This window comes from Chinchilla lanigera, unplaced genomic scaffold (assembly GCF_000276665.1).
Source record: "Chinchilla lanigera isolate Chin_1 unplaced genomic scaffold, ChiLan1.0 scaffold00059, whole genome shotgun sequence".
NCBI lineage: Eukaryota > Metazoa > Chordata > Mammalia > Rodentia > Chinchillidae > Chinchilla > Chinchilla lanigera.
This window is the reverse complement of record NW_004955460.1, coordinates 1,711,294-1,738,663: the sequence shown is the minus strand read 5'-3', so window position 1 is coordinate 1,738,663 and position 27,370 is coordinate 1,711,294. Positions and strand designations below refer to the sequence as shown.

Below are 27,370 nucleotides of genomic sequence, written 5' to 3'. Positions count from 1 at the left end.
ATAGAGCTGGGGCGCTAGGCTTTAATTGGCTCCAACACTGTATTCCCAAAGACTAGACTTGGGAGGCCGTGATGAACCATTTGTGAAACTCTGTAGCGAGAGCATCCAGATTCTTGTTCAAAAGGCATCAGAGTGGCAGTGGGAACAGAGGGGTGGCACAGACTCTAAAGTGTTGTATGATGCTCAGTAGCAAACAGGGTCCAGCAGAAGGAGTGGACAGGGACCTGATAAGAGCCACTCAATCACCCACAGTCTTTACAACTCATGTGGTTTACAGGTGGCACCAGGTCCAAGTGCAGCTTGATCAAGCAGCCTGCTTTTCCACACATGAGAAAACGGCCTGGTGGAAGATGCTCTTGTCTAATGAGGGGTATGCACACAGGACATTTTCCAGAACTGAAGAATGCACCCTGTGCAAGGGGCAGGATGCCAGTATGAAGCTGTGAAAACATCAAGGCACGGCGGTAACAGCGGTGGATATGGTAGCCAGGCCCCTCCTCTGGGGACCAAGGCAGGCAAGCTCATGGAGCTGTCTCTCTCACCTGTGAGGACTCAGAAGGGCCAGAGCTGACTTGGACAGGATTCAGAACCGTGGGGATCCCTGGAATTGGCCTCTGTGTTGGAAAAGTTGGGGCCGGGTGGATGAGCGGAGGGCTGTGTCCAAAGGCCGAGCCTAAGCTTTGCTGTCGGCTTAAGATCTGTTGATGCATATGGAGAGAGACAGGTGCAGATGGGTAGGTGAAGCTTAAGGCGGGGCTGTATGTGGGAGATAAAAAATAAACAAGCATCACTTACATTGATCTCAGAGACTATCACAGGTGTACAATATCTTCCGCTTTATAGCAGCGATGTTACCAACCCAAAGCACATTGGGTCTGCTTGTTTAAATGGGAAAGGAGAAACAATGACATCCAAATATCCAGAAAACTTCCAACAGTAAGATGACTAGGACAGTCACACATGTGGGCATGCGCACACACCCCCACCGACCTGAAATAAGATTCTGCAAAGTGGAGTAAAAGGCATCAACTCAATAATAACTATTTATTGCAATAACAAACTTGATAGAAAAAAAGACAGTGGGTGACTACATGCTTTATAGTACTTTTATGGGCTCTGAGTTCCACATGTTCCCGGGCACGAAGCAATTCCTTTAATCTTAGCTCACACCACACGCTTTCATATGTCTCCAGATCTTATTACAAGAGGAAAGAAAATCAATTGGTTAAATGTGTTTTGAACACCATGCTTGTCATATCACTCATTTGTTTGTAAAGATGGAAAGCTTGGTTCATCCAGAATGCCACCTAAAGAATTTCCATCAGTGCCGTCTGGTTACAGAAGCTGATGGATTAACCTCTCCCCACTGCAATCAGTGATCAATGGGCTTCGATGGAGGAATATCCCAATGGGAGACCACAGCTCCCTCCTCTAGCTCCACAGCATTAAATGTCTATTACGGCCCATTATGTATGCTAATGCCTGTCACCACTTTATTACGCTGCAGTATTTCCCAGACTACAGTAAGTTCTGAGGAAGCACTGCTATTACCTGAGGATTGCCCAAGTGGCAGGCAGCACCAAATTGTTCTTTGTGCAACACAGATTAGGAACCCAACGCTTTTAAAGAATGAAGCCTCCTTTATGACTTTGCCAATGCCTAAAATGCATAGAATACTAGTAATTGCGTTCATGGAAGTTTCTTTTTAATAAAAATATCAGTGAAAGAAATTATATACGGATTGCCTCTTATCGTGCTGTGTAATATGCAGAAAGAATTAGGGTTTCTTCTAATGTCAAAGGTAGAACTCATGCAAATTTCCAATCTGGTGGGTTAATTACTATTGCTGTTAAGCACATTAACTGAGAATAAAATAATTACGATCACAAAATTCAGACTCTTTCAACAACTTTAAGTAATAATTCCGGAGATATACTCTGTTCGTTAATGTAGCTCTACATTTTTTCCTATTTGACTACAATCCATAAAAGGCAGCTTCAATGGGATTACATTACTATTATTCCTATAGAGAAACTTCCATTACAATGACTCGCCCATTTAAGACTGAATATCATTAAGAATACCCTAGGAGAATTCCACCAGGCTTTGAGGAACTCTTCTTTCATTCTGCATTGTATCTCTTTAATAAAGGAAAGCAGAAACAAGGTTGAAAACAGTCATTGTTCACAGTAAGTTAGGGAGAAATCAGTAATAATATTCTGATTCTGCAGCGCTATAGTTTCTGCCACGGTTTCCGAAAGCAATCGTGAATGATTACAGCAAAACTTAGCTAAGGTAGCTGTGTGGATGATTGATAGGGCATTAATCAAAAGATGCATATCTGCCTCAGAATTTGTTCACAAGCTTTCTTCTAATAGCTGATTTCATGTTCACTGAGCTCTATGCCAGTTTGTCCAATTTATTTTGCGGTGTACAAGCCATTCATCAAAAAACGCAATGATTTAACACCCCCTTCTCTCCTTTAGGTGAATGGATATTACTAAGTGTAACTACCTTATCCTATTCATTAAAGAAATGAAAAGGAAAATACCCCACTTCACACATAATTGCAAGGTCTTATAGACTCTGCATGGACCTCCACACATCTCTGCAGAGCTCAAGGGTCTGACCTGGCTGCCAGGCTCAGACAAGGGACAGCAAAGGCCCCTGGCACTTCTAATTCTGGGAGGCACAAGATATGGGGGCTTTAAAACCCTGTACCTGAATAGGAATTAAGACCATTAAAGAAAACATTTCACAATACAAAAAAAATGCCCTTGGTTATTATTTATAAGCAACTCACAAATGTTAATAGCCAGACAAGGTAGGTACATTTCCTTAGAAGATACAGCAGGGAAGACAGCACAGAGCCAGCATTCCCACCGTAGTTCCTTAGAGCCTTGTCCTCTGAATCCCCAGGAAGCACAGGTGGGGGCTGGGAGGGCTTTCAGTGTTTTAGTAACATCCCCTTTGAGGAGTGCTGTTTTGTTGGGAAACACAGATAAAATAATACACATATCAGCTATCTGATGGCATGGGATATGAGGGAGCAGAAACGGACTTGTGAATTTTAGGGCTCCATGGCTTATTTGTAATGAGCCAGCAAGAGAAATCCTCTCTTCTCTGCCTGCAAAGAGCTGGGCACACAGAGGTCCCAGGAGGTTCTGTCCCTGCCCAGGAGGGCTGGCCCTACCCTGCTGCTGTAGACCCGGTCGCCCAGATCCACACAGTAAAGACTGTTTGCAATTTAAGGGGAGGAGTAGAAAGATCCTGGCTCCATCACAGGCTGCGCAAAGGGCTTTGGGAGCTAAGCTGGCTCAGGATGCTGCCTGCTGAGCTCTGGAAGTTTTCTAAGGAATAAGCAGAGGCTGGGCTGTGACTCTCCCTCTTCCCCGCAGGATGTCAGGAAAGACAGACAGACGCCCTTTCTATTAACTGATGCCTCCCACGTGCAAACTCAACCGTGCTCCTGAGTGAAAACAATGTGGGCAAAGAACCTCTTGAGCGCATCCAGGATTGGGAGTAAGAAAATACAGGTCTTTGCCCCCTAAGCTCTAAATCTGAGTGGGCACAGCAGAAAGTCCCACACCCTGAGAATCCCTCGCCTCACAGCTCAGCGGTGGTTTTCCCACATATTGACACTTCCTGTGCTCCCTTGCTCCAGAGCTCAGGATAGCCGCTGCTTTTCTGTATTCAGGTGCCAGCTCAAACGTCACCTGCTGAGGCCTTCTTTGGTCGAATGCCCCATTAAAATGAGTCCCATCTGCACCTTTCTGCCCTTTCCTTACCATCCTCTGTTGGAGGATCTTATTGGAACAGTAGCAATCAGCACTCTGTGAAATCAGATTCTCTCTGTCCTTCCGGAAGGTCAGGGCAGATGAGTTGGCCACTGGACCCTGGTACACAGCAGCCACTCATTATCAGTCCACAAGTGACTCAAATTCTTCATCAGTGTATTAATTTCCCACTGCTGCTGTTGCACATGACCATCCACTTAATGGCTTCAAAGAGCACACACGTTTATTATCCTACAGTCCTGAAGGCAGAGGTCTGAAGTGGTTGGCTGGCTTACAACTCTCAGAGGCTTTGAGCTCCGGGATCTGCGTGTCATCTCAGTAAGTGTGGCCCTCTTGCCTGCCTCTTATAAGGGCTCTTATGATTACCCTAGGGCCACTGGATAATCCAGGATGATCTGCTCATCTCAAGAGCTAGAGTTTAATCACTGCTGCAAAATTCCTCTTAGCATGCAAGGTAACATATTCATAGATTCTGGAGAACAGGATGTGCACATCCTCTTGGGGGCTACTAGTCTACCTATCCCTCAGAAAATCACCTCAAAAAATTTGAATTTTTTGAAAGTTTAATTAAAACTTTCCAAGACCTATAATTAGACAGCATGTCCATAAAATACTATTGTGTCAAAGCTAGTGGTTACATGTGTTCTTTTTTCCTAACCACTTAGGCAGCTCAGTAGAGACTTTGGTGCTTACAAAGAACAAAATTAAAAAGACACAGGTGTGGTGGCACATGCCTGTAACTCCAAGAACTTGACAGGCTGAGGCAGGAGGATCACAATTTGGAAGACAGCCTGGGAAACTTAGTGAGACCCTGTCTCAAAATGAAAAACAAAAATGACTGGAGATGTAGCTCCGTGGTAGATACTGGAGTTCCATCTCCAGTATCACAAATGAAAGAATGAATGAACAAGTAATGGACAAAAGCAGAAACGTAAACTCTACCTTCAGAAGCCCTGAAAATTAAATTCTTAAGTAGCTTATATATATTTGTTCCGCAATATCCTAGAAATAGAAAATATCAATATTGTTGAAAATGTTTATAGCTCTGACATCTCCTGTAAAAGATGCGGCCCATCCTTCCAGACTTGGTGCCTGAGTGTTCCCACCTCCCAGCTATTGCTTCTCTGCTCAACTATTAGTCACTTCAGGAGAGATGAATTTTATATTCTGATGCTGAATTCCCTTCACTCAACAATTAATACACTTTAAAAAATGTTCGATGTTTTAATTCACTTCTACGTAACTACATGGAAGGAAACCACAAGGTACATTGACAAAAATGTGACATAACTGTTAATATCCGTTTCATCAATAAGGCCAGTAGGAAGAAAGTGTTAGATGGTCTAGATTTCCCCCAGCCATGCGCTAGCATGATCTCAGGACACCTGGGATCACCTGAGGCCACATGATCCCTGAGAAATGTCATGGAGGAAAAGACAAACAAATGCCAAGTCCCACAGCCCCAAGGTCCCTGAGGAGCTGCCACTCACAAAGGTGTATTCCAAATCCCTACCCCCACCCACACTCCAGACACCTTTGACAGCAGGAGTTGGAGGAGGCTATAGAGAGACTAATGAGCCTAAAGACACACTGAAGAAAGTCTGTTCTAAAACATCAATTATCAAGGCAGCATAAATTAAATCACTCACTAATTTTCCCTTTATTTTACTAGGAAGTAAAAAAGGAGAAAAATGTGGACTCAGACTGCAGGCCCAGTAGAACTGCTTTATGGTTGCTGGACTGTGCTCTTCAGGGGCGTTGCATTCCAGCGCAGGATTCTGGGCACGCCCACATACCATGGATAAATGCTCAGTCTGTTCTACCCTCATGGTCAGCTACGAGCCAAGTTCAAAGTAATAGACAACCTGCTGTCCAAGTAGGAAGCAGTTCTTCTGTTTTCCAAAGATTGAAAAACACAATTCTCAAAAGGTGAGCCTTTAAGAAAGTTCTAACATATATTTATTTTGTCCCTACAATCTGAGGTGGAAAGTTTTATCAGCACTCTTTCGCAACGCCTGATCAAAGTTTGCAAACTGAGGCTGGTGCTGTAGCTTGTATGCATAGCATTGCGAAGCCCTGGGTTCAAATCCTACCACTGATACCTACCCCCCAAATTTGCAAACTGGGCTTTGTTTCTTAATATTGCAGGAAACAGTACAGTGCTTCCTCACTGACATGGAAGTCTTCTGCGGGAAATCTCAATGACAACCACCAAGGGGGAAAAACCGGAAGCATAAGCAGGAAGGATGTAAAGCAACTAAAATAAATGTCATCAATCCGCACACTGCTTTTCCTTCATTAATTCAACAAGTTTAAATTGAGGACTTTCTGTGTACCCCAATTACATTTCCAAAGAATAAATACACCTCCAAATTTCCAAAGAATTAGTAACCAGAAAGTTATATATCAGGGCTGGGGATTTGGCTCAGTGGCACAGCGCCCGCCAGGCAAGCAAGGTCATGAGTTTGATTCCTGGTACCGGAAGAAAAACAAAACAAAAAAAAGAAAAAGTTACATATCAATTATAATCAATACATAAAACACTGAAATGCACAACTATCTACTTTTACATCAATTTATTTTTACACCAAGGAAGTGATGTAAGTCAACATTTGTACAGAAATCCTTAGGATTACTCTCTACATCAAATTCATATTTAATGCCTGGCATGATGTGTAAGTGAGGGACACTAGAAGTTCATACTGTGGAAAAATCACTCACTAAACATTTATTCATTCCTACTATAAATACAGGCACTTGAAGATTACTAATACTCCAATCAGAGGATAAAACAACTGAAACAGCACAGGAGAACAGTCCACAAGCTCTTTTAATAGCACTTTGGAAATTCTATGCATGCTGTAGGAGGTAAGAAGATGGAAACTTTGGGGAACTTCTAAATAACCATACTCTATATAATGCAGCACGATTTGGCTTACTATTGCCCTTTGAAGCACAAGGTTTAATAATAGAGTGGATTGTTTTACACAAAAATGAAACAATTGAGAAAAAATAAAAAGGCTCACCAGCCACTATACATTTATAGCTACTATTTCACTGTTTACTGATTTCAATCCACAGGGCATTGAGCCCTCCCTTAACATAAATGATTTCCCTAGGTTTGCCACGGAGTACAATTCACTCTTGCATAACCACTGTGTTGAAGGGGTGTGTGTGTGTGTGTGTGTGTGTGCACATGTGGATGTATTGTAAGTCTGGGGGATGTGGGTGACTTAACAGTAAGTACTCCACATCTTTAATCTACATTCGCTTCTGCAGAAAGGCTCATGGGTATTGGGGTTCCTCTCTTGGATCTCTCAAACTAAATCACAACAGAACCTGGTGTGGACAGTAGCAGGACAGTTCAAACAGAAATAGGAAAAGTGAAGAACTAGTGACCCCTGTGGATCCTTAGAAAATGTCCTAAGTATAAAGTTAACTGTACCTACTGGCCACCTACAAACATTTTTTAAATTGTCTTGGCTGTTAAATTTCATCGAGTTCTGAATTACTGAAACACCCCTATAAGAAACCCGTATGATCATATTAGGATGTATTACTTAAAGCCAGGGAAGTGAGATTAGGAAATTTATGCTACAATATCCCCAGTTTTCTACAGGATAAAGAATCCAGCTGCGCCATTTTTTTTCCTTTGGTAGCCCATTTCTCCTGAATTAGAATTGGAGGTGAAGTCTGGCAGCACTGAGATAATAGGAGGGCACTTGAGAAGCTGACTTCAAGCTGAGAGGAGATGTAAGACCAGTAGAGATGCATTCTAACAAAAACCGAACTTCCCAGACACTAGCCAGGGGGCCCCACAATCTCCTTACAGCTATGGGATTTACTGCTCAGCAGCCTCCATTCAAAGTGCAATTTTTGCCATTTCGCACAGTGGGTCCACAATGACCACTGCTGTATGTGCAAGTGGGCACACATGTGCCGTGTGCTTCTACTTCAGAGCAGCAAGATAAAGCTTCCCTTTTCAAAAACCCAGCCCAGTGTGAGAAGCAAAGAGTTCAAAATGGAGGCTCACACGCTGGCAAAACGAGTAAGCATCCCAACACTTCTGTTCGGGCATACGCACTCTGCAGAGCTTTAGAGAAAGTAACTTTGGCCTTGAGGCACCGAAGCGTTGTAAAAGACAAAGAAGCTACTTACTGTTCAAGAGCTAAACAGGTAAGACCCCACTGCCCCAAACAGGAATAGCAATGACACATTTTTCAGGGAGGTTTGGCTCAAAGCATCCAAATCAAGTATTTGGTCACCCAGGTAGACATGGTGAGAAAAATCCTCTCAGCAGAAGCACAATCAATTTCTTCAAAACATCATTACACATCATTATTATTTCTCCATTGTAAACGGCACTCTTCATCACTGTTTTAGTCATACTTCTCATTCGAGGATTTCTAAGACAGGAGGAAGTGTGGCCTGGGGAACAGAAGCAGGAAGGTGGGAGGCTGAGCTTGGGCCTCTGACAGCTCACTCGCCTCCTTCAGCATCAGTTTCCCATCTGTAAAATCAAAAAGACTCACAGAGGCTCCTGGGAGTCCATTGCTCTTGGATCCTTGGTTCCAGACACTGAAGCATTATCCCATGTTCCCAACCATTTCCTCTGGCCGAATGTCCCTTGCTTACTGTCCTCTGGTGACTGGCAGCGCCGTGAACTCTTCCCACCCCAGGGTCTGCACCTGTTTACCCTTCTCAGAAAGTTGTGCAAAGTTGTTCCACCATGGCTCATCCTCCTCCTCCCAGTCCCAGCCTGCTGCCAGCCCGTCCAAACAAGACCCTCTGTATACAGTCTTTCTCTGCACCTGGGTCATCTCCTCCATAGCACTGACCAGAATCCTCACAGATTTGCTCATGCGCTTTTGCTTTCCTGAAGCACCCTGAAGGTGAGGGTCCTGTCTCACTTTTTTTTTGGGGGGTACCAGGAATCAAACTCATGACCTCATGCTTGCCAGGCAGGCACTGTGCCACTGAGCTATGTCCCCGCCCCGCTGTCTCACTTTTGTGGCCACCATACGCAGCACAGTGAGTAGCATATAATTAAACCAAGCTAATTATCTGGGGAATGAGTTAATGGAAGAAAATGAGCCAAGGAACTGTGGAGGTGAAACTGGCTCTTCCCTTCCCTCAGGACGCATCCATGGGCCCACCTTACTCCAGGGTCCTACTGTCAGAGAAGGCTGCTGGCCCACAAAACAGAAAACACCAAGCTCTCTGTCACCAGGCTGAGCTCTGGCAACAGCAAAACCTGCGCTGACTTGTAAAGTGAAAGATCTTGGCAGCCAACTCAGAGGGTGACATGGAACAGGAAGCGTCATTTTCACTGAGATGTCTTTCCTGGCCATGCCAGACATAAAACTACTAAGGAGAGGAAATCACTTTCATTTTAGCCATTACACTGAAAGTATGAAAGCTATACCTGAAGGCTCTGAAATAACTTGGGTTACTCAAGGCTCCGCTGCATTTACATCTGCTGGAAGGCTATGGAAAGATGAGGTTCATTTGAAACACTTTCTCTTCCAAGGTAGAAAGTATTTGTACCTTCTAATTATGAGTAAGGTGTACTTTAGCTCATGATTTCAGAATTTTTAGGGTCCCTAGGCAGAAACAGCATGGTGGAAGGATGTGACAGAGGAAAGCTGTTCACCCTGTGGCAGTCAGGAAGTGCCAAGAGGGAAGGTAGGAACTGAGGAAAAGAAGACATCCTTCCAGGTCACCTCTCCAGTGACCATCTCCAACCAGTTCCCATCCCCTAACAGCAAAATCAGCTACTATCTGATGAATGAATGAATCCCCTGATGAGCACAGCACCCCATGGTCTAATCACCTTTCAAAACAGCCCCATCTCTGAACACATAAGACTTCTGGGGGACTTTATAGGTCTGAACCTTAACACTATGAGCAGGAGTAAATTATTTTTAATCTAGTGTGAGCAACTGCCTATTGATAACATTAGCCTTAACTATACAGAACGAGAACCCCATGTTATTGGATCATGTGAATCATACAGTCTTAGGTGAGAATCTTCAGAGTGATGGAGAACATACAACTTGTCAAGATATGAAATATTTCCAATATACTTTCCCATGGACATGGAGTCATTTAATGAGTTATATGAGCTACGAGATAAAAGAGGACTTGTGATATACACCTGGACAATGTGTTTGAAAACTAAGTACACTGTTTTAGCATGCCAGTAGGCTTTATAGATAAAGTTTTATATGGTATTTTAGAGCAGTCTGAAATATATTATGTAAATATACTGAAAAGTACAAGAGCCAGGAGTGGTGGTGCATGCCTGTAATCCTAGCACTCGGGAGGTTGAGGCAGGAGAATAGGTGAGAGTTCAAGGCCAGCCAGGGCTACAAAGTGAGCTCAATGCCAGCCTGAACTGCATAGCGAGACACTGTCTCAAAGAGATAAAAAAAAAAGCTTGGTGTGGTGGCACACACCTGTAATCCCAGCATTAAGGAGGCTGAGGCAGGAGGATCATTGTGAGTTCGAGGCCAACCAGGGCTACAAAATGAAGCTCAAGGCCAGCCTGAACTGCATACAGAGACCCTGTCTCAAAAAGACAAAAAAAAAAAAAAAAAAAAAAAAAAAAAAAAAAAAATTACATGAATCACATATAATATCAAGATAGACATTTGCTTTTTTAAACATTTTATTTTGTATTGATCCTTCTTTCTCTATATACCTATCAATCTATGGGCACCCAAAAATAGCATCCACATAAGCTGTAACTTTCAGAACAACAGAATTATCCATCTGCAAAGCAGACACCTCCTTTAATGAAAGCAGTACTTGGAGCTCTAATTACTCCTGAGAGCTCCTTAATTTATCCATCTGAGAACTATTCATTGCACAGTGTCAATGTGAGAGGACACAAGGGTTGCACAGGTGTGGTGGGAGCTTTCCTCAGCTGTGTTCTGCTGGAGAGAAACAGCACGCTACGAAAGAGCAATTCAAGTAGTTCAGTGATGAAAAATGCTCTAATTGGCCTCTGACAGTAACATTTAAACGACGCAGCGATGTGAAGCCGGTAGCTGTGGTATGTTTTAGAAATCTGAATGTCTATCTTTAAACACTGAATAACACCCTTAAAAACTTAAATTTGCCTACTCCTCACCAATGCCAAATGCAAATCAGGCATTCGGTATTTGGGGTAAAAAACAGGCAGGGGATTGGCGTACTTCGTCTTGCAAAGAATGACAATGCTTGTGCATGAAACAAGAACAGTATTACTTGCTTTCCAAACGTACTGTGAGGGCAAGTGTGCCTTGACTCTGCTTGTGACTTACTGAATCAAACGTACCTGCTGTCTACATTTTTATTTGCTTCTTTCCCTCTTGAGGAAGGCAGCTACCCTTCTAGGTACGTTTGTGCTTCTTTCCTTTCTCTGCTACCCACTGCGCCTGGAACTTACTGATTTTTGCTTAAGTCTATTTTACATCTTACAAAAGGAAACTTCGAACAGGGAAAAGAGAAGCACTAACATTTCTCTAGCTAAAGGCCTGGCCAGTGGTGGTGTTACTGGTATTTAAAAATTATTGTAATTATTATGTTATATGGTAAAATGATCACACCTTGGATTTATCTAGATTACCTGCTATTTATTAGAAGGTACACATTATTATAACATACAGTGGATGTGTATTAAGAATGAGATTACTCACTGCAGGAGAAAATCAAGAGTTAAGTAAATGAACAGATGTCCATGCTAGCTCACTTGACTGTCACAGGTTTCCACAGAGAAGCTCTGTGATTCACAAAACAGTAACATAAAAATACTGCAAAATCTCTGGAAAAATGGGAGTTAAAGTTTATAACCAGGGATGCTTAATTCACAAATTAGAATTCTATTTTAATTCGGTCTTTGTGATCTAGCTCAGTTCAAACAAGCAATGATTAGTCGACCATAGCAATTCAAATGCACCTAAAAGTCTGAATGAGGCTTTTTCATATTCTAGTTATTGGTATCAGTTCAACTTCGATCATTAACAATGACACATACTTTACCTTGATTATTTTATTATCATGTTTACATTCATTACCTTCTCATAAGGAAGGTTCAAAATTCTATGACTGTTTAGCAAAAGTACAAAGTTGAGATCTTTCAAATTAACTAAAATATTCAATAGGAAAATCAGGAAAAATTCTTTTTCTTTTTTTTTCTTTTTTTTTTTTTTAAAGTCAGGAAAAATTCTGTTGCAGATTTTCTTGGACAGCTGAGCAGTGACCAGCCCACTCTGGCCTCTGCATGTATTTTCCACTAGACTAAAATCACAACTGTTATCTTTTTCTTCCTTCCTCCAAGCCGACTACTTTTCCTAACTACATGTAGAAAGAGACTGTTGGCCACAGCTGGCCTTTTCATTTTTGTCCTGATGAATATACATGTCACAGAATCAGATATGAAGTCAGTTTTGCTCTATAGAACTTTTTTTTTTTTTGGTACCGAGAATCCAATTCACGAACTTGCATGTGCCAGGTAGGTGCCTGTGTGACTGAGCTATATCCCCAGCACTATAGAAATACTGTTAGTGAGAGAAGGCCTAGATACAAAAATTTTTTTGTTTTCGTTTTTTTTGCTTTTTCTCCGGTACCGGGAACCGAACTCACGACCTTGCACTTGCCAGGCAGGCGCTTTGCCGCTGAGCTAAATCCCCAGCCCCGATACAAAAATTTTGCCACATTCCCTGTCTCTGAGAAGCGGATTTCAGCTGGGTGTGGTGGTACACACCTGTAATCCCAGCACTCTGGGAATCTGAGGCAGGAGGCTTGAAAGCTTGAGCCCAGCCTGGGTTTGGCAATTTACCAATTTAGGGGGACCCTGTCTTAAAAAATAAAAAAAAATGCAGCTAAGTGCAAAGGCCCTTGGTTCAAGTCCCAATACTGGGGAAAAAAACTGAATTTCATCATAGCTGAGTAACTGTATTTTTATATACAAGCCAACGACCGATGGGCCCAGCGTCTCTGTAACTCACTGTCATGCTGTTTGACCTGCATCTTGGTCTAGGCGCAGTGGCACACATCTTATCCTTCTTTAGGTCGTCTGTTACCCCCCTTCCCCCCCCGCCGTGAATGCATTGCCACCAATGCACCCAGGTACTGAATGTTTTATTAGAAACACACATCATGGATTTGGGAAATACATACCTGATTGCACTTGCAGATAAGTGACCATAGGAGCCACTCGCTGAAGAGCTGCTACGGGAATTATTGAGAATTGTGACCAAGGAGTTGGGAGAAGTCCTTATCATGGTCTGAAGGTCAAAGCTATGATCAGACAGCGGTGATATGGACAGTGTACGTTTCCGGCTCGGCCTGGCTGACAGCCTGGGGCTGGGGAATCTGGTGCCTGTTACAGAGACAAAACAGAACCTGATTACCCGCACCCAGACTCCATACCTGTTATTGACTGCCACTCGCCCGTGCAAAAGAAGTGCGGGATAAGAAGCCAGCAACTTGCAGTGACAAGCACCTCTCCTCCCCCAGGGATCTATGGGCTACAATTGAGGAAATTAGGGAGAAATATTTATCTTCTAGGGGCTTACCTCAGGGAAGCTCTGTTTATTAATGTGCAGGCAAAATGATAAATTGCTAAACAAAAGGGAGAGACTTTTATGTGTTATCCCTCTCATTTCTAGTGATTTATGAAACTGACGGCTGCTTAGATATTCCCATCATTAATTCACCACAAGCCGCAAAGACAGGGGCTCCCACAGTGGCAACACACCCAGCGCCCTCCCCACTCCACATACACCATTGTAAGGCAATGAGCCAAAGGAAAAAGTGAATTAAAGCATCCTAAAATAAAAGATCCAGCTTAGCGATGCCCTCCCCCACCCATGTTTTCTGCAGTTAGCTGCTCCCTGGTGTACTTAAAGCATCCCTGCAACAACTTATAAATACATTACCCTAAATCAGTGGTTCTCAACTGGAGGTGACTTTAAACCCAGGGGATCTCTAACAACATCTGGAGACATTTGGTTTGTTACTGCGAAGGGAATGCTGCTGGCATCTAGTGGGTGGAGGCCGGGGGTTCTGTTAAATACACTACGGGGCACAAGGTAGTCAGCACCATAAAGATCATCTGGCTCAACAGTGGCAAGATTGGGGACCATAGTCCAAATTCCCCATGGTCTAAGACCATAAATCCCAACAAATACTTCCAGAAGTGGGATGTCATTTGTTTACAGATTTTGCAAGGTGGGGAACAGAAGCACAAAGGAGATTCCGTTTACCCGTTAAGACATTAATTCTTCTCTGGATCCTGTTTCTCTTAATCAGAACCAACAGAGATAAACAGTTACTAGGATTCTCAGCCTTTAAGAAGATTCCACCAATGGAATCCTAATCTGGAGGTAGGTGGCTCAACTTAGACACAGGCCAACTTAGTACAGTGGGTTTTGCCTGTGGAGTTAAAAATGAAATGCACATCTGCATTCAAATTTGGCAAGTATCAAGATTAGGATCTCAAGGCAAAGGAATGAAAGTGACCTACCGGTCCACTCCTGCCTTTCTGAAGGTCACATTAACATTACAGAGTCATCAAATATAAGTTAATTGAAAGAATGAAACATAATCCACCAGGAAAGTGGCAAAACCAAACAGGAACTACTATAAACACAAACTGAGGGCTTCCAGTTTTACAGCATGGGTAGGCTGCTTATAGGGATGTGGCACTTTTGCGGTACCAGAAAACAAAAGTGGAATTAAACTTTCTTCATGGAAAATGTCCAGGCATTTGGTCTCCAGATAACTCACCAGGAATATTTTTTTCAACAGAGATGGATCTTGACACAAAACATGCTGCAAGATAATTTAACAAAACAGGATACATGACTATGAAGGACTTTATAGTTAGACTGAAACAGTATTCATGTATAAAACTGGAAAACCAATTGGAATAGCAAATGTAGTACCTACTCAAATTTTTGTTTCAGGCACTTTTGGGGGTAGTTTTGGAGACTGAACCAGGGCTTTTGCCCTGAGCTACATCCCTCGTCCTTCTTTATATTGACACAGGATTTTGCTAGGTCATTAAGTTGCCCAGGCAGAGCTCAAATTTGCTATCCTTCTGCCCTAGTCTCCCAGGGTACTGGGATCAGGCACATTTAAATTAAGTTCCTTCATTCGGAATACTTCATTACCAGCCTGATTTAGCATATGTTCATACAGCAAAATAGTAACCCCAACTACAAACACATCTGTTAGTATTTAAATCAGCTGCTTACTTATATTTTGACATCTGCCTTAAACATAATATTCCCCATTTACTCACTACGAAAGGCTAATTTCATCATGAGTTTTAATGAAGGAACGCATGCCATTTCCAAACAGTTCCAAAGACAAAGCAGACTTATTGTCAAATCCCATGTAATCCTTGATAACAGACCATCACAATGGGATTTAGAATTAGAAGCAGCAAGACATGCTGTACAGAGCTCATCCCTGAACACTAGTAAGGATTCAGGCAATAAGGGAGCCACCTGATCCAGTGAAACACTAGAGGCCTTTATAACTCACACATCATACAAAACTAGAGCCCAGGGCCCAAGCAAGACCTTTTCCGTCTTTCCATGAATCCTTAGGGTCATGTACCACCTGGCTGGAACTCACTGTTTTCCCTCCAGGAGTAGCTCTTATTGAAATTGGCTTCTGCCAATAGAAATAGTGTGAATTTCAGGCAGCCCTTACTTTAAGATGTTCCTTACAGAGATGACATACTCATGTATCCTTTAAGGTCACTCTAACCACAAGAGATGTAATTAGAGCCACAGACTTGTTCATTCTAACTTGCTATGTGAAAATACTCTACTTCCACCTCACTCCAACCCAAATGTGACCACCAGTGGCACATCTGCAAGTCAGGTGTGCATAGTACTATCAACCGGTGAAAGAGTCCCAGGGACCCATAACAAAGGACTGGAGCGACCAGCTGGGTCCCAGTTTGCATCCGCTACTGCAGGTGCCAATGTAGAGACTTAAGACTAAGATTTCCATTCTCTGTTGGATATAACTTAAATTTGTAGGTACTCATTATCTTATGCCAGTGGCGGCAGACCTATAGCATGGGTGCCGAAGTGGGCTGTTTGTATCACTGAATTATTTAAAGGGTTTACCATTACTGTCTTATACTCTAAGTGCTATTTCAGTTACTTTAGAGAAAGGAATGTAGAACTCAAAGGACTTCCCCACCTTTCCCAACCCCTTGCAATCAAGAGCAAGAAAAGAATAGCAATGGAGTATCTGGGGACACTGATTTGGGATTTTTGATGAAGGAAGTTGTGGGAACCAATGGTAAGCATTTCAAGGCAGCTGAAAGAGACACAGACTGATCAGGACACTTCCTTTGGAAATAGAAGCCAGAGAGTTCTTATTGTTCCAACACAGGGAATTCCAGTCTGGCTTTCTGTTAATTGTTTTGTTTCTCTCACCTAATAAAAAATTCTGACAAAGAAAAAGGAGGTTTCTCTCTTTGTGATGAATGATAGGACATCTAAATTCCTACTTAATGACAATCAATTTACCATATACGGGGGCAAATTAAAATTCCTTTAATTAGTTTTTACAAAGTAAAAGGGTAGCTTCATCCTTTATTTAGATAAAAACCGCCACTGCCTGACTAAACACATTCTCATCAAATAGGGAAAGTAATGTCGTAGGCTGACCTTCCAAGAAGTCTCTCTTATTTTAATTCTTTATTTGCAGATTTTAAATAACTGATTTGCATAATAATGCTGAACTTTTTTCTCCCCAACAATCACTAATTGAAATGTGGTTATGGTGAATCTGAAGTGTAGGCTGTCTTCACTACAGAAAAACACGACCGCAGCAGAAGATGTAACACATTTCTTTTACTTTGTGTGTGGTAACGAGCTGCCCAATGGAAACCAATACAAGCATGTGTTCCTATGGGCTATGCCAAGGCCACTCTGGGTGGAAAGGGGACTAAGACTGTCAATATTTACCCCTGTGTGGACCAATCACCTCCTCTCTTTTATTACCAGAGAACTGAACCACCCAGTTGACAAATGCACATGTGCATCACAGAAGGATCCGAATCGACTGTAGATGTAAACTTGTAAGTTAAGCATGAGCTCTAAGAGAACCGAAACTCCAAGTGCATGCCCTCCTCAAAGCTGCATTATCAAATTCAAAGCAAGTGGCTTTTGTGCATGTGTGACATGAACGATACTTTGGATTCACTACCTAGTACTGCGCCAGAGGACATGTACTAAAAAGGTCATTTCTACAGAGAGACCTGTGAGATGCTCTGCATAGCAATAATCATAGCCTTATTTGTGACTCCACAGTCTCTTTTTGCCTTAAAGAACCCCCAAATAAGTGACGCACAATCAAATGACCCCATTTTCTTCCACTGCTGTCTACTGAAAGTAGACCCTCTGATTTGCAAATGTTTCTTATTTTTCCTAGATGCAGATTCTCCAACCCTTCCAAATACTCAGTGGCTATAAAAGGCCCTAGTGAAACATAATTTTTTAATATAAAGAAGATTATGGGGCAAAATTAATTCTTTAATATAAAAAAATATAAAACCAGGTACAGGTATTTTTTTGTTATTCTTGACTTTTTTTCTTCTTGTGGTACTGGGGAACAAGCCCAGGGCATTGAGCTACATCTCCTTTTTTTTGTATTTTTCATTTTGAGACAGGGTCTCACTAAGTTGTGAAGTTGCTGAGGCTGGGCCCAAACTTGTAATCCTCCTGCCTCAGCCTCTTTTTAGTACTGGAGTGACAGCATGCATCACCACACTGGGAATTCTTTTCTTTTTTTTTTTCCCCACTTTTTAAAAAAATCAACCTATGAAACTAAAGAGGTACAAAGCCAAGTCCATCCATATGTCAAATCCTTTCCCTTATTTTTCTATCAAAAGAATCAGGGCAGCATAGTACACGCATCAGTTATAGATAGATAGATGGCAGCTAAACTACAATCGCGTGCGTCTTCCAGGTCATGGGTATCCTTGGGTTAAGCAGATACCTAGATGGGCCAAGTCTGCAGAAGCTTCCTGAGGCATCAGAGAAAGCCTCTGATGTACAGATGTTTCCCCTCCTCTGCACGGGAAGGCTAGACAGTCATTTCACCTTTGCTTCTGCCCCTCCAGTGCTCAAGTTAGCATTTACTACCCCCTCAGAGCTCCAGGAAGCAGGGCCCTCACTTACTGTCCATGGCGTGAAGGTATTCCATGTGGATGGCCCCCGCGCTGGTGGCGGCAGAAGGAAGGATGTCGGCGTAGGGGCTGCGCTGTCCGGCCAGCAGGGCCATCTGGTGATAGTACTCCGCGGGACTGACTCCAGCGTGGGGGGCTGGGGACAAGATGGGGTGTGGTCACAACGGAAGGAAGATCAACTGGACACGCTCCTTGAGGCTTCTCAAGTCTACTTCTCATGTATGACTCAAACACAATTTATTTTGTGGCTCCTTAAGTAAAGTTCCTTTTATTCAAAGTGCTTTCAATGATATTAAATACACTTTTTTAAAAAAAATTATTAGTAGTACATGTTTGTGATGTATAATAATCACATTCATCTTGGGCAACTGACATACATACTTATCACACCTGGATCCTTTTTCCATCCCTTTCCCTTCATCCTCCCTTTTAAACATCTTTTTTTTTTTTTTTTTCTCTAAAAAAAAAGACACCTGAAGGAATAGAGAAACACAAAACACATTGCAGCGCTTTTGCTGTTAGTGTATTTGTACCAACAAGAACTGAAAGGAATTAAAATATATATAGTCATGCACTCCTTGAGAAGAAGATACATTCTGAGAAATGCATTACTAGGTGATTCTGTCCATGTAGGAACACCACAGTATGTACTTAAACTAAGGTAGCAACAACGTCATTAGTTGTGTAATCTTAGGGACCTTGCTGCTCCTGGGATGTTGACCAAAATGCTGGTAGGTAGCACAAGGCAAGCGTACGTATCCATGTCTGATCCCGAAAGTAAAATGGTTTCTCATCTCAGATATGTTCAAATTTCTTGCAACAGCAGACGATTCAGACAGCCGTGATCTTTCCAGACATACTTAAAATACTTCCCTAAGTTCTTGACAGGAGTGTCTGAGTTCATGCTCACTAACATAAGGAGTCAGGGTTTATAGAAGGGGAAAAAAAGCAGTGCGACTTTAATGACACACACCAGGATGATAAGCTGCAATTTCGTGTTCCTTAATTTAAAAGCTCTCTTTTCCTTTTTTTTTTTTTTTTTCATTACAAAAAAATCAAAAAGAAAATATACCTATCAATCTGGAGCAATTTACTGGCAAGAGTCAGCCTTCTAGAAGTGGAATAATAATTGGTTTCTCCTTGCCAATTTATGTGCAAAAGCAGCAAGATATTGTAGCAATCCTGAGGGTGGCCTCCAGATTCATGGAGATCTGGATTCAAACTGGCTCCATGAGGTTTGGAGGAGCAAAGGGTCAAACCATGCATGAGAAGTGCTTAGCACATAGCATTTGGTCAGTAACCGTTACCTTTACAATGATTACCTAGGCATCTGCCTGGCAAGTGCAAGGGCCTGAGTTTGATTCCCGGTACCAAAAAAAAATAAATAAATAAATAAACAATGATTACCTAGGAAAACCACCATTCAGGCAATAGCTTGGTGGATGCTTTATATTTGTGCTCGTATACTTTTTAGGCATGATACACAGTAGAGACAGAAATAATAAAATCCTTTACAAACAAAAGAAACATATTATAGTAATATGATTTGATAGAGTATTCACTGGAGCCTTAGGAGGCAGCAAAGGGGAGACAGATCAGGCAAAGAATATTTCATTCCTACTCACCAAGTGCTACAGAAAGCAGAAGAGGAGTGTGTTTTCAGGAGAGTACTAGGAGGCAGGGCTGAAAACTACAGGATGTTTATATTTTAAACTTTTTACTGCAATAAAAGATATATTGCTTTTATATTTTGAACTGAAGGAATGGGATATTACTGACAGTTTAGGAGCTACATAGCTCCAAAGAAAAAGAGCCCTGAGAAATGCAATTAATCAAGAAGCTAATAGGATCAACAGGAATTTAATCACAAACAGCCTAAAATGAACATCAACTATCACAGGAATAAAACCTGAGTTCATTTCTTTTCTGATACTTCTTATTTCAGTTTCTTTTTCTATTTGGTGTGGTGAAGGCCATACAGCAGGTCTGAACCTTCATGTTTTTCAGACCTTGCTACTGAAAGCATAATCCACAGACCAACCAGCCACTGGCATCACCTAAAGAATTTTTAAAAGTGCAGATTCTCAAGCCCCACCCAATGCAGAATCATACTTATCAGACTCTGAGGTGAACTGTGAGCACATCAGTCTGTGAAGCATTACTCTCACAGACACCACTCCATAAATGTGTCTCATCAACAACATACAGAACAAAAAAGCAGTCATCAGAAGGCGATGACAACATTCCAGTTACTCATGCCCATGTAGAAACAGCTGTAGAGCTAGTAATTACATGTGAAATAGCAAAAGAGAACAATGGTAAAGAGCACAGATGGGGGAGTCAGGAAGATCTGGACTTGGGTTCCACTGCCACTTACTAGTGAAGGGATGCAAGTTTGTAAAGAGATCCCTCTGCTAGTCTTCTGCTATTTCTACTTGGAAATGAAGGTAGTAACACCACCCACACGGAAGTGTTGCAATGCTAGAATAAAATCATGCCCTTAAAGCTCTTGGTTTGGTGTCTGGCATGCAGAAAGCACTAAACATTAGATGTACATCATATGAAACATAATTTAAAAATCTCGGGTGTATATCTAAATGAAAAAATTACAATAAAAGACAAATTGCCATGAATCCCCCTGAAAATCCTCCCCCTCAGTTTGAACACTTGTCCCACCACCCTTGCTTCTTTCTGAAGCAGTTCTGGAAGTCCTCTTTCCTGAAGGTCTTTAGTTGCACTGCTGTGGCTGCCTTGATGCTCTGAATCAATTCAAAATATTTACTTTCATCATCCTGTTGACTTCGGAGAAGAGCTAGAAGTTGCATAGTGCAAGATCCAGTGCATAAGGTAGATGAGGGCACGCTGTAATGTTTTCATCTGGCAGAAATTGTGAACATTTTGAATCAATTCAGGACACTCAAGTAGCCATGAATAGACACTCAAGAAAGAGGACTTCCAGAACTGCTTCAGAAAGTGGCAAAAAAAATGGGCTAAGTGTGTTCAAAGAGTGGAAGAGTGTGTTAAGGGAAATGAATGGTAAAGTATGTTTACTGTAATAAATTTTAAAAATTTAAACATTCACCGTACCGTTTTTTGATCACTCGTGTATTATGTCCCAGGTGCTGTGCAGGGAGGTATCGAGTAAGGGCAGACTAGGTCTGGAACTCACCGTCTGCAGGGCTCAGCCCCCGGGCTGCTGAGATCATGGAAAGGGGCGGGCTGCTGTGCAGGGAGCGGATGTAGTCCATGTAGGGGTTGATATAGGGGTGCGGTGGGCTGAACGGAGACTCAGACGCTGCGGCGGGGTTCCGGTGTGGGGAGATTCGAATGAAGGGCAGGTCTGAATATGTTGGGCTACTAGATAAGGCAGAAGGCCTGGGTACACAGAAATACAAAAACGAGAGGCACGTGTGAGCCAAACATCTCCAGAGGCAGAGCTTGTCACCAAAAGGAAACACATGAGATTTTTTTTTTTTTTTGCAATTTTATTTTTTCACTGTTATAACCCTAACTTTCACAACAGCGAACCACTGAGTCCTCACAAGGCGCCAGGTACCCTGAGTGTTTACATGCGTTACATTACTTAATGGTTTGGAACAGAAGCGTTAGTCAGAACTTTCATCACAGGTCGGACACATCGGCGTCTGCTGGCAATGGCCCATGAGTAGCAGGAGCTCTGCTTCTCCAGCTGAGGCAAGTGGAGCCTTTCCTCCCATGCACTCAGGCAGACCACAGGCTCGAGCCCCGGCTGGCACCCGAGAACACGACAGCACAGGGTGCTGACGCTCTACGAAAGCAAGTGATGAAGTGCCTGGCATAAATAACCTGGTCATGGTGTCCCCTAGATATCAGTCACTGGGTTGAGAGTTGAATGGTTCACAATGATACTGGAAAATAGCATATTTTCCTAAAAATTTACTGTGTCTAGCGTTATAGTAAAACTGTTCAGTAAAAAAGGAATCAATACTCCTCTTGCCTTTTATGTTGGAAATTAGTTTAATATCTACAGTACTGAATACATTTCATTGACAATGAGAATAGTTGATTAGGGCCCCTTAATGTGTGCTGTCTGTTGTTTGTTTCTGAAGGAACAGATGCTGACATTTCTCCATAAAAATTCAGTAAGTTATGAACTAGAGGGAAAAATGACCTCTAACAGCCTAGCCCCTTCAGTGGGTGCCGTCTCAGTGCTAGGACGGCCCCCATCGAACAGCCTCCTTCTCAACTTGAAATCTACATTAATCACAGAATATGAATGTTTCTATCATGAGATGAATGTGATTGATTAAATGGCCTAGACTAGGTATCTTACATTGGTCTTAAAATTTGTTATCTGTTTTCTTCATTGTATGTGTTTACTAATACCGGTAAAAACAGATTATCACACATCTTCTGTAATGATTGTGATAGAAATGTCACTTAGCGTGTATGATGATGCGCCACCTGCCACAGACATCTTGGGCTATTACGTCACTCTAAGTGCAGTACAGGGTAGCTGGATTCAAGTCCAACTTGCCTGATGTGGGCTTCCATAAAAGCTCATTCTCAGTTAAAGAGGTGGCAGGAGACGAACTTTTGCTAAACCCAAGATTTTAAGTGAACTTAAGGCGTCCTCTAGAAAAAGTGTCCACCATATACTTTTGCAGTATTATTCAGTTAAAATTGGGATGATGTAATGCAGGTAGAACACCACTATTTAATTGTCTGGGCCAAGAAAAGTAACCTTTGAGACATTTCATGGCCCTTTAAATAAAGATGAGCCATTGGCTCTCTCAATGAGAACAAATTCTAAATAACAGGTACTTGAGCTTAAAGTGGTTACTAGGGTTAGATTTTCCATTTGACCCAAACATTAATGACACCATTTAATACTTACCTCCTATCATCATGGCACTGCAAAAAAAAAAAAAAAAAAAGCATCCCAAATTTGTCTGGTCTGAATATCTAGGCCTGCCTATGGAGGAGGTGTCCATAAACACGTGAGAAGCCAAATTGCAAGTCTATAAGAAACGTGAGATCAGTCTTTCTATATATATCCATATCCATGGGTCTTGCAGTGGTGAGTAAAAACAGTTTTATAGGTCTAGATTGGCCTGTTATGAAGGCCACTTCCCTTCTCTGCAAGGCAATGCTCAGAATCAGCTTTCTGCTTATGCCTGTTTTCATGTGGCACCCTGTTTAGCCATTTTTGACAAGCAACCAGTAACTAAGTAGTTCTGGGGTTTGAAAACTGGCTAGGAACGGGGTTTTGATCAAGTTCACGTCTTGGTTATGACAAGATAAGGTAGAATTTAAGCTTTGGGTGAATGCAAATAAATTTTAAAATACACCTTGCTATGACGATGTCCTAGAGACATGATCCTGGTACTCTTTAACATACTCACACCTTGGCCACTCTGAAGTCCCCAGGGCAGCCCTGCCTAGAATGGTCAGTCTGTGTGGCCCTGCACTGCCTTGTTCCTTCTGGCACAGAAGGTGGATAATCCAGTGAACTGGCTATGACAGGTTAAGCACTTCCACAGTCTGTTTGCCTCATTCATGCAGGGCCTGGCTATACACAAAGGAGAGGCCTTGATAGAGACAGATCAACGGAGAGCAGCACCTTCCTCTCCTGCCACGGCTTCAGGAGTGAAAAGAAAGGGCGGGCAAATACATTTTCTCCTCCTGGCCCATCACCCTGGCAGAATAGAATCTTAGTAGAAAACAGCTCCACGAAGTGCATGCACAGGGACCGGGATAAACGAAGCCAAAGATGAGATAACACATTTTCTCTCAGCAGGAAATAGAAAAAGGTTGAAAGGTGGTGGAGGAAAGGATGTGGAGGATTTTCTTACTTTCTTCATTTTGTTTGTTTTCGTTTGTAGGCCTGGACTTTGAACCCTAGACCTACTCTCATTAAGCTAAATTCCCAGACCTTTTTTATTTTTGATTTTGAGAGAGGGTCTTGCTTGCTAAATCGCTAAATTACCCAGGCTGAGTTCAAACGTGCGATCGATCCTTCAGCCTCAGCCTCCCAAGGTGCCAGGGATTACAAGCAAGCACCACCAGGACGGTTCTTCATTTTCAACTTTAAAAAAAAGTTTTTTTGTTTTTTTGTTTTATTTATTACTCAGATGCTACTTTCCTAAATTTACATGTGGAAAGGGTAAAAAATCACCACCACAAGATAACTTCTTCTTTTGCAATCTGTCTGAGGCTTTCACATCTGCCTCTTCCCCGAAATTAGTAACATTACAATGGATTAAATACATTAAGCCTCACACAGTGTGCACATTTACGGTTACATCATATAGAACTCTACATATTTTTGTGTCAATTAAAGTAAAATCAAATATAGAGGCCTTTGCTCCATCAGATAGAAAGATGGATGGATGGAGGGAGGGAGTGAAGGAGGGAGAAAAGGAGGGATTGACAGGAAGGAAGGGAGAGAGAGGGAGGGAGAGTCACAACCTGTTGTGCTTTAGCTCACTACAAAGCAAGTTAGCTTTGCTGCATTGTAAAACCACAGCCAGGCTCCATATGTAGCTATGGTTGTCACTGGTTAAATCCTAACTCCACTTGGACATGTTTGCCACTTTACAGGGGACAGGAGATGCTCAAATTCATCCATATCTTTTCTACTGGAAAGGATGACCAATCCTTCCTCCCTGGTTGACATAATTCTTCCTTTAAACACAAGCTTGAGCGAATCTTGCTGCTGATAGGCCAGCACTGCTGGCACAAGGATGAAGAGCCGCCTCCTGAAGTTTGTGAGGAGAAACTTCCTGGACACTTGGAACTGATCCATGACAAACTCGGTCTGAACCACAGGCATGAAAAAGCAGTGGAGGCCACTGCATTTCTTACTGTTCTTTATCATTTTCTGAAAATTCCAGAATTGAGAAGAAAAGTACGAATGTCCCTAGAGGTCCACATTCTGTTTGGGAGAATGAACCACAGGAAGATGAATAATATCCAGAAACAAGGATGTTACAGCAAGGACAGTGGATTCACTCATGTCCCTTCCAGAGAGCTGCAGCTCAGTAGATATAGGATCCCTGCTTCCAAACAAGGTGGAGGGGATTTGCCTTCAGACAGGAATACCAACAAGCCCACTGCAAGGTCCTGCCCTAAAAAAATGGGCCACAGACTCCTAGTAGAGTAATAGTGAAGTGAGCGATAGAGGTGACTCTGACAGGTCCTCAGGAGCTTTGGTCACAAGTGTCAATCCATCCACACAGTGAAAGGAATGTGGGTGGAAGCCCAGCTCTAAATGACCTCAGCCAGGGTTCTCCACCTTATCCTTATACCTAGCTGTTCAGCAGGGTAGACACTTACCTTATGCGGGTCTTTAGAAGTTAGTTAAGTTTCACGTATTGAGCTTAACAATAAGGAATATTCAGTACACACATACACATATCTCTGTATATGTTTATATACATATAAAATCACAAGATACATGATTATACATGCAGCAAAGCATACACATTTATTAGGCATGATAAATACGGAGTGTTACATAATTATAAATATTGAAATGCCAGGATATTATTTTTGATGCTTTATTTTGTACAGCAACTTTAGATTTAAGCAAAATTAAACTGCAGTAAAGATTTCCCATAGCTCCTGCATACCTGCGCATATATACCTTCTTGCCACTTGTTTTGTTTTGTTTTGTTTTGTTTTTTTCTCCAGTACCAGGAACCGAACTCACGACCTTGCACTTGCCAGGCAGGCGCTTTGCTGCTGAGCTAAATCCCCAGCCCCTTTCTTGCCATTATTAATATGCACCCCCCAGCAGTGCATTGTTTACAACCGAGGATACCTCATTATCACCCAAATTCACATACTTTACATTAGTGTTCACTCTTGGCGTGCATTCTGTGGGTCTGGAGAAATGCAGAATGACGTGTCACCATCATTACGGTGTTATACAGAGTTATTTTACTGCCCTTCAAGTCTGCTGTGCCTCTGCAGCTTTTCCCTCCTTGCTCTGCCACCCTAACTCCTATAAGGCACTCATCCTTTCAGTATCTTCATAGTTTTATGTTTTCCAGAATGTCACATAATTGGAATCATGCACTATGTCACCTTTTCAGATCTGCTTCTTTCACTTAAAATATACATTTTCCCCATGTTACTTCACAGCTTGAAATCTTGTTTCTTTATAGCACTGAGCAATGCCCACTGTCTAGCAAGCTTATCCCATTCGCTGACCAAAAGAAGGAAAACTTGGTTGCTTCCAAGTGTTGGCAATTTTGAGTAAAGTGGTTTTAGGTATCCCTGTGTAAGTTCTTTGTAGAGCAAATCTGAAGTTCTGAGTCTGCTCAGGAAAGCTCCTATCCCTGGGAACAGGCTGGAATCATACCCTTGGATTTCCTAAGATTCTCTTGGAAAAGTCCAAGTTACAGGATGTTGCTGAGAACATGAACAAAGTAATTAAATGTAAAGACTTCTAAAGAATGGAATTTATACTCAGGCTCAGACACTAACTCTATTTTATTTATTTATTTAGTCTTTCTGAGACAGGGTCTCGCTATGCAATTCAGGCTGACCTTGAGCTTTGTAGCTCAAGGTTGGTCTTGAAGTTCCAAGTATCCTCCTGCCTCAGCCTCCCAAGTTCTGGGATTACAGGCTTGCACCACCACGCCCAGCTCAGACACTAACTCTAATTTAGGTATGTTTCCGTAGACACAGATTCCCTTGGTGCCACTTTGACGGCTGGAACCTATGTGTGCAAAAGCAGGAACTATGGCCTGCTGCACAGAGAATTCAACAGATAATTTTGTGAAACTAGTCGACAAAACTCCTTTCCTAATTCCAAATTCAGCAAACAAATGTCTGCATGGCAATTTGGTTTCCTACCAGAGCAGTGTTCTGCTGGTGTTCCATTTTCCTTGCTCTGTGATTTCTCTCTGGACATGCCTAATATTATTATATTTGCACACCAGGCTCCTGTGAGTTGAGTTAACATGGTGTTTCTCTAGGGCTGACAAAAATGAGTTTCTAAGGCAACAATACTAAGCATCCAACCTTGCACTACAGTGACTCAAGCAGCCAGCTGACACTGATGAACTCTACATAAATTAGAGTCTTTCAATAAAACTTCTTTAAACATTACTGAACAGATTCATGTTCAAACTCATGGCAGCTACATTATTTGTCAGTTATTATATTTTTAACTATAAAACAAGTTTGAGAGGGGAAGTTACGCTTCTTAAATTTAATGAGCAGGTATGTGTCCACTGCTGTGTGGCATGACTGTTCAAGATTATGAGGGGAAGGATGAATTCCACCAAAAGTAGCAGGAGGTGTGCAGAAGGCAGCCACAGAATTTCTTTCTTTCTTTCTTTTTTTTTTTTTTTTTTTGGTTTTTCTCCAGTACCGG

The 27,370-nt window shown here is 42.1% G+C and overlaps 1 protein-coding gene across 3 annotated transcripts in view; it reads right to left on the bottom strand.

The window, feature by feature from the left end:
• Nucleotides 1–27,370, bottom strand: part of Gli3 (GLI family zinc finger 3) — a 277,128-nt gene that overhangs the window by 66,921 nt on the left and 182,837 nt on the right. For all 3 annotated transcript variants that reach the window (XM_013521254.1, XM_013521255.1, XM_013521256.1), the window contains 4 exons: nucleotides 21,173–21,378; nucleotides 17,996–18,139; nucleotides 12,963–13,164; nucleotides 543–756 (listed from right to left, as the gene is read on the bottom strand). In XM_013521254.1, coding sequence (XP_013376708.1) covers nucleotides 543–756; nucleotides 12,963–13,164; nucleotides 17,996–18,139; nucleotides 21,173–21,378 — 766 coding nt within the window. The remainder of the gene's footprint in view (nucleotides 1–542; nucleotides 757–12,962; nucleotides 13,165–17,995; nucleotides 18,140–21,172; nucleotides 21,379–27,370) is intronic.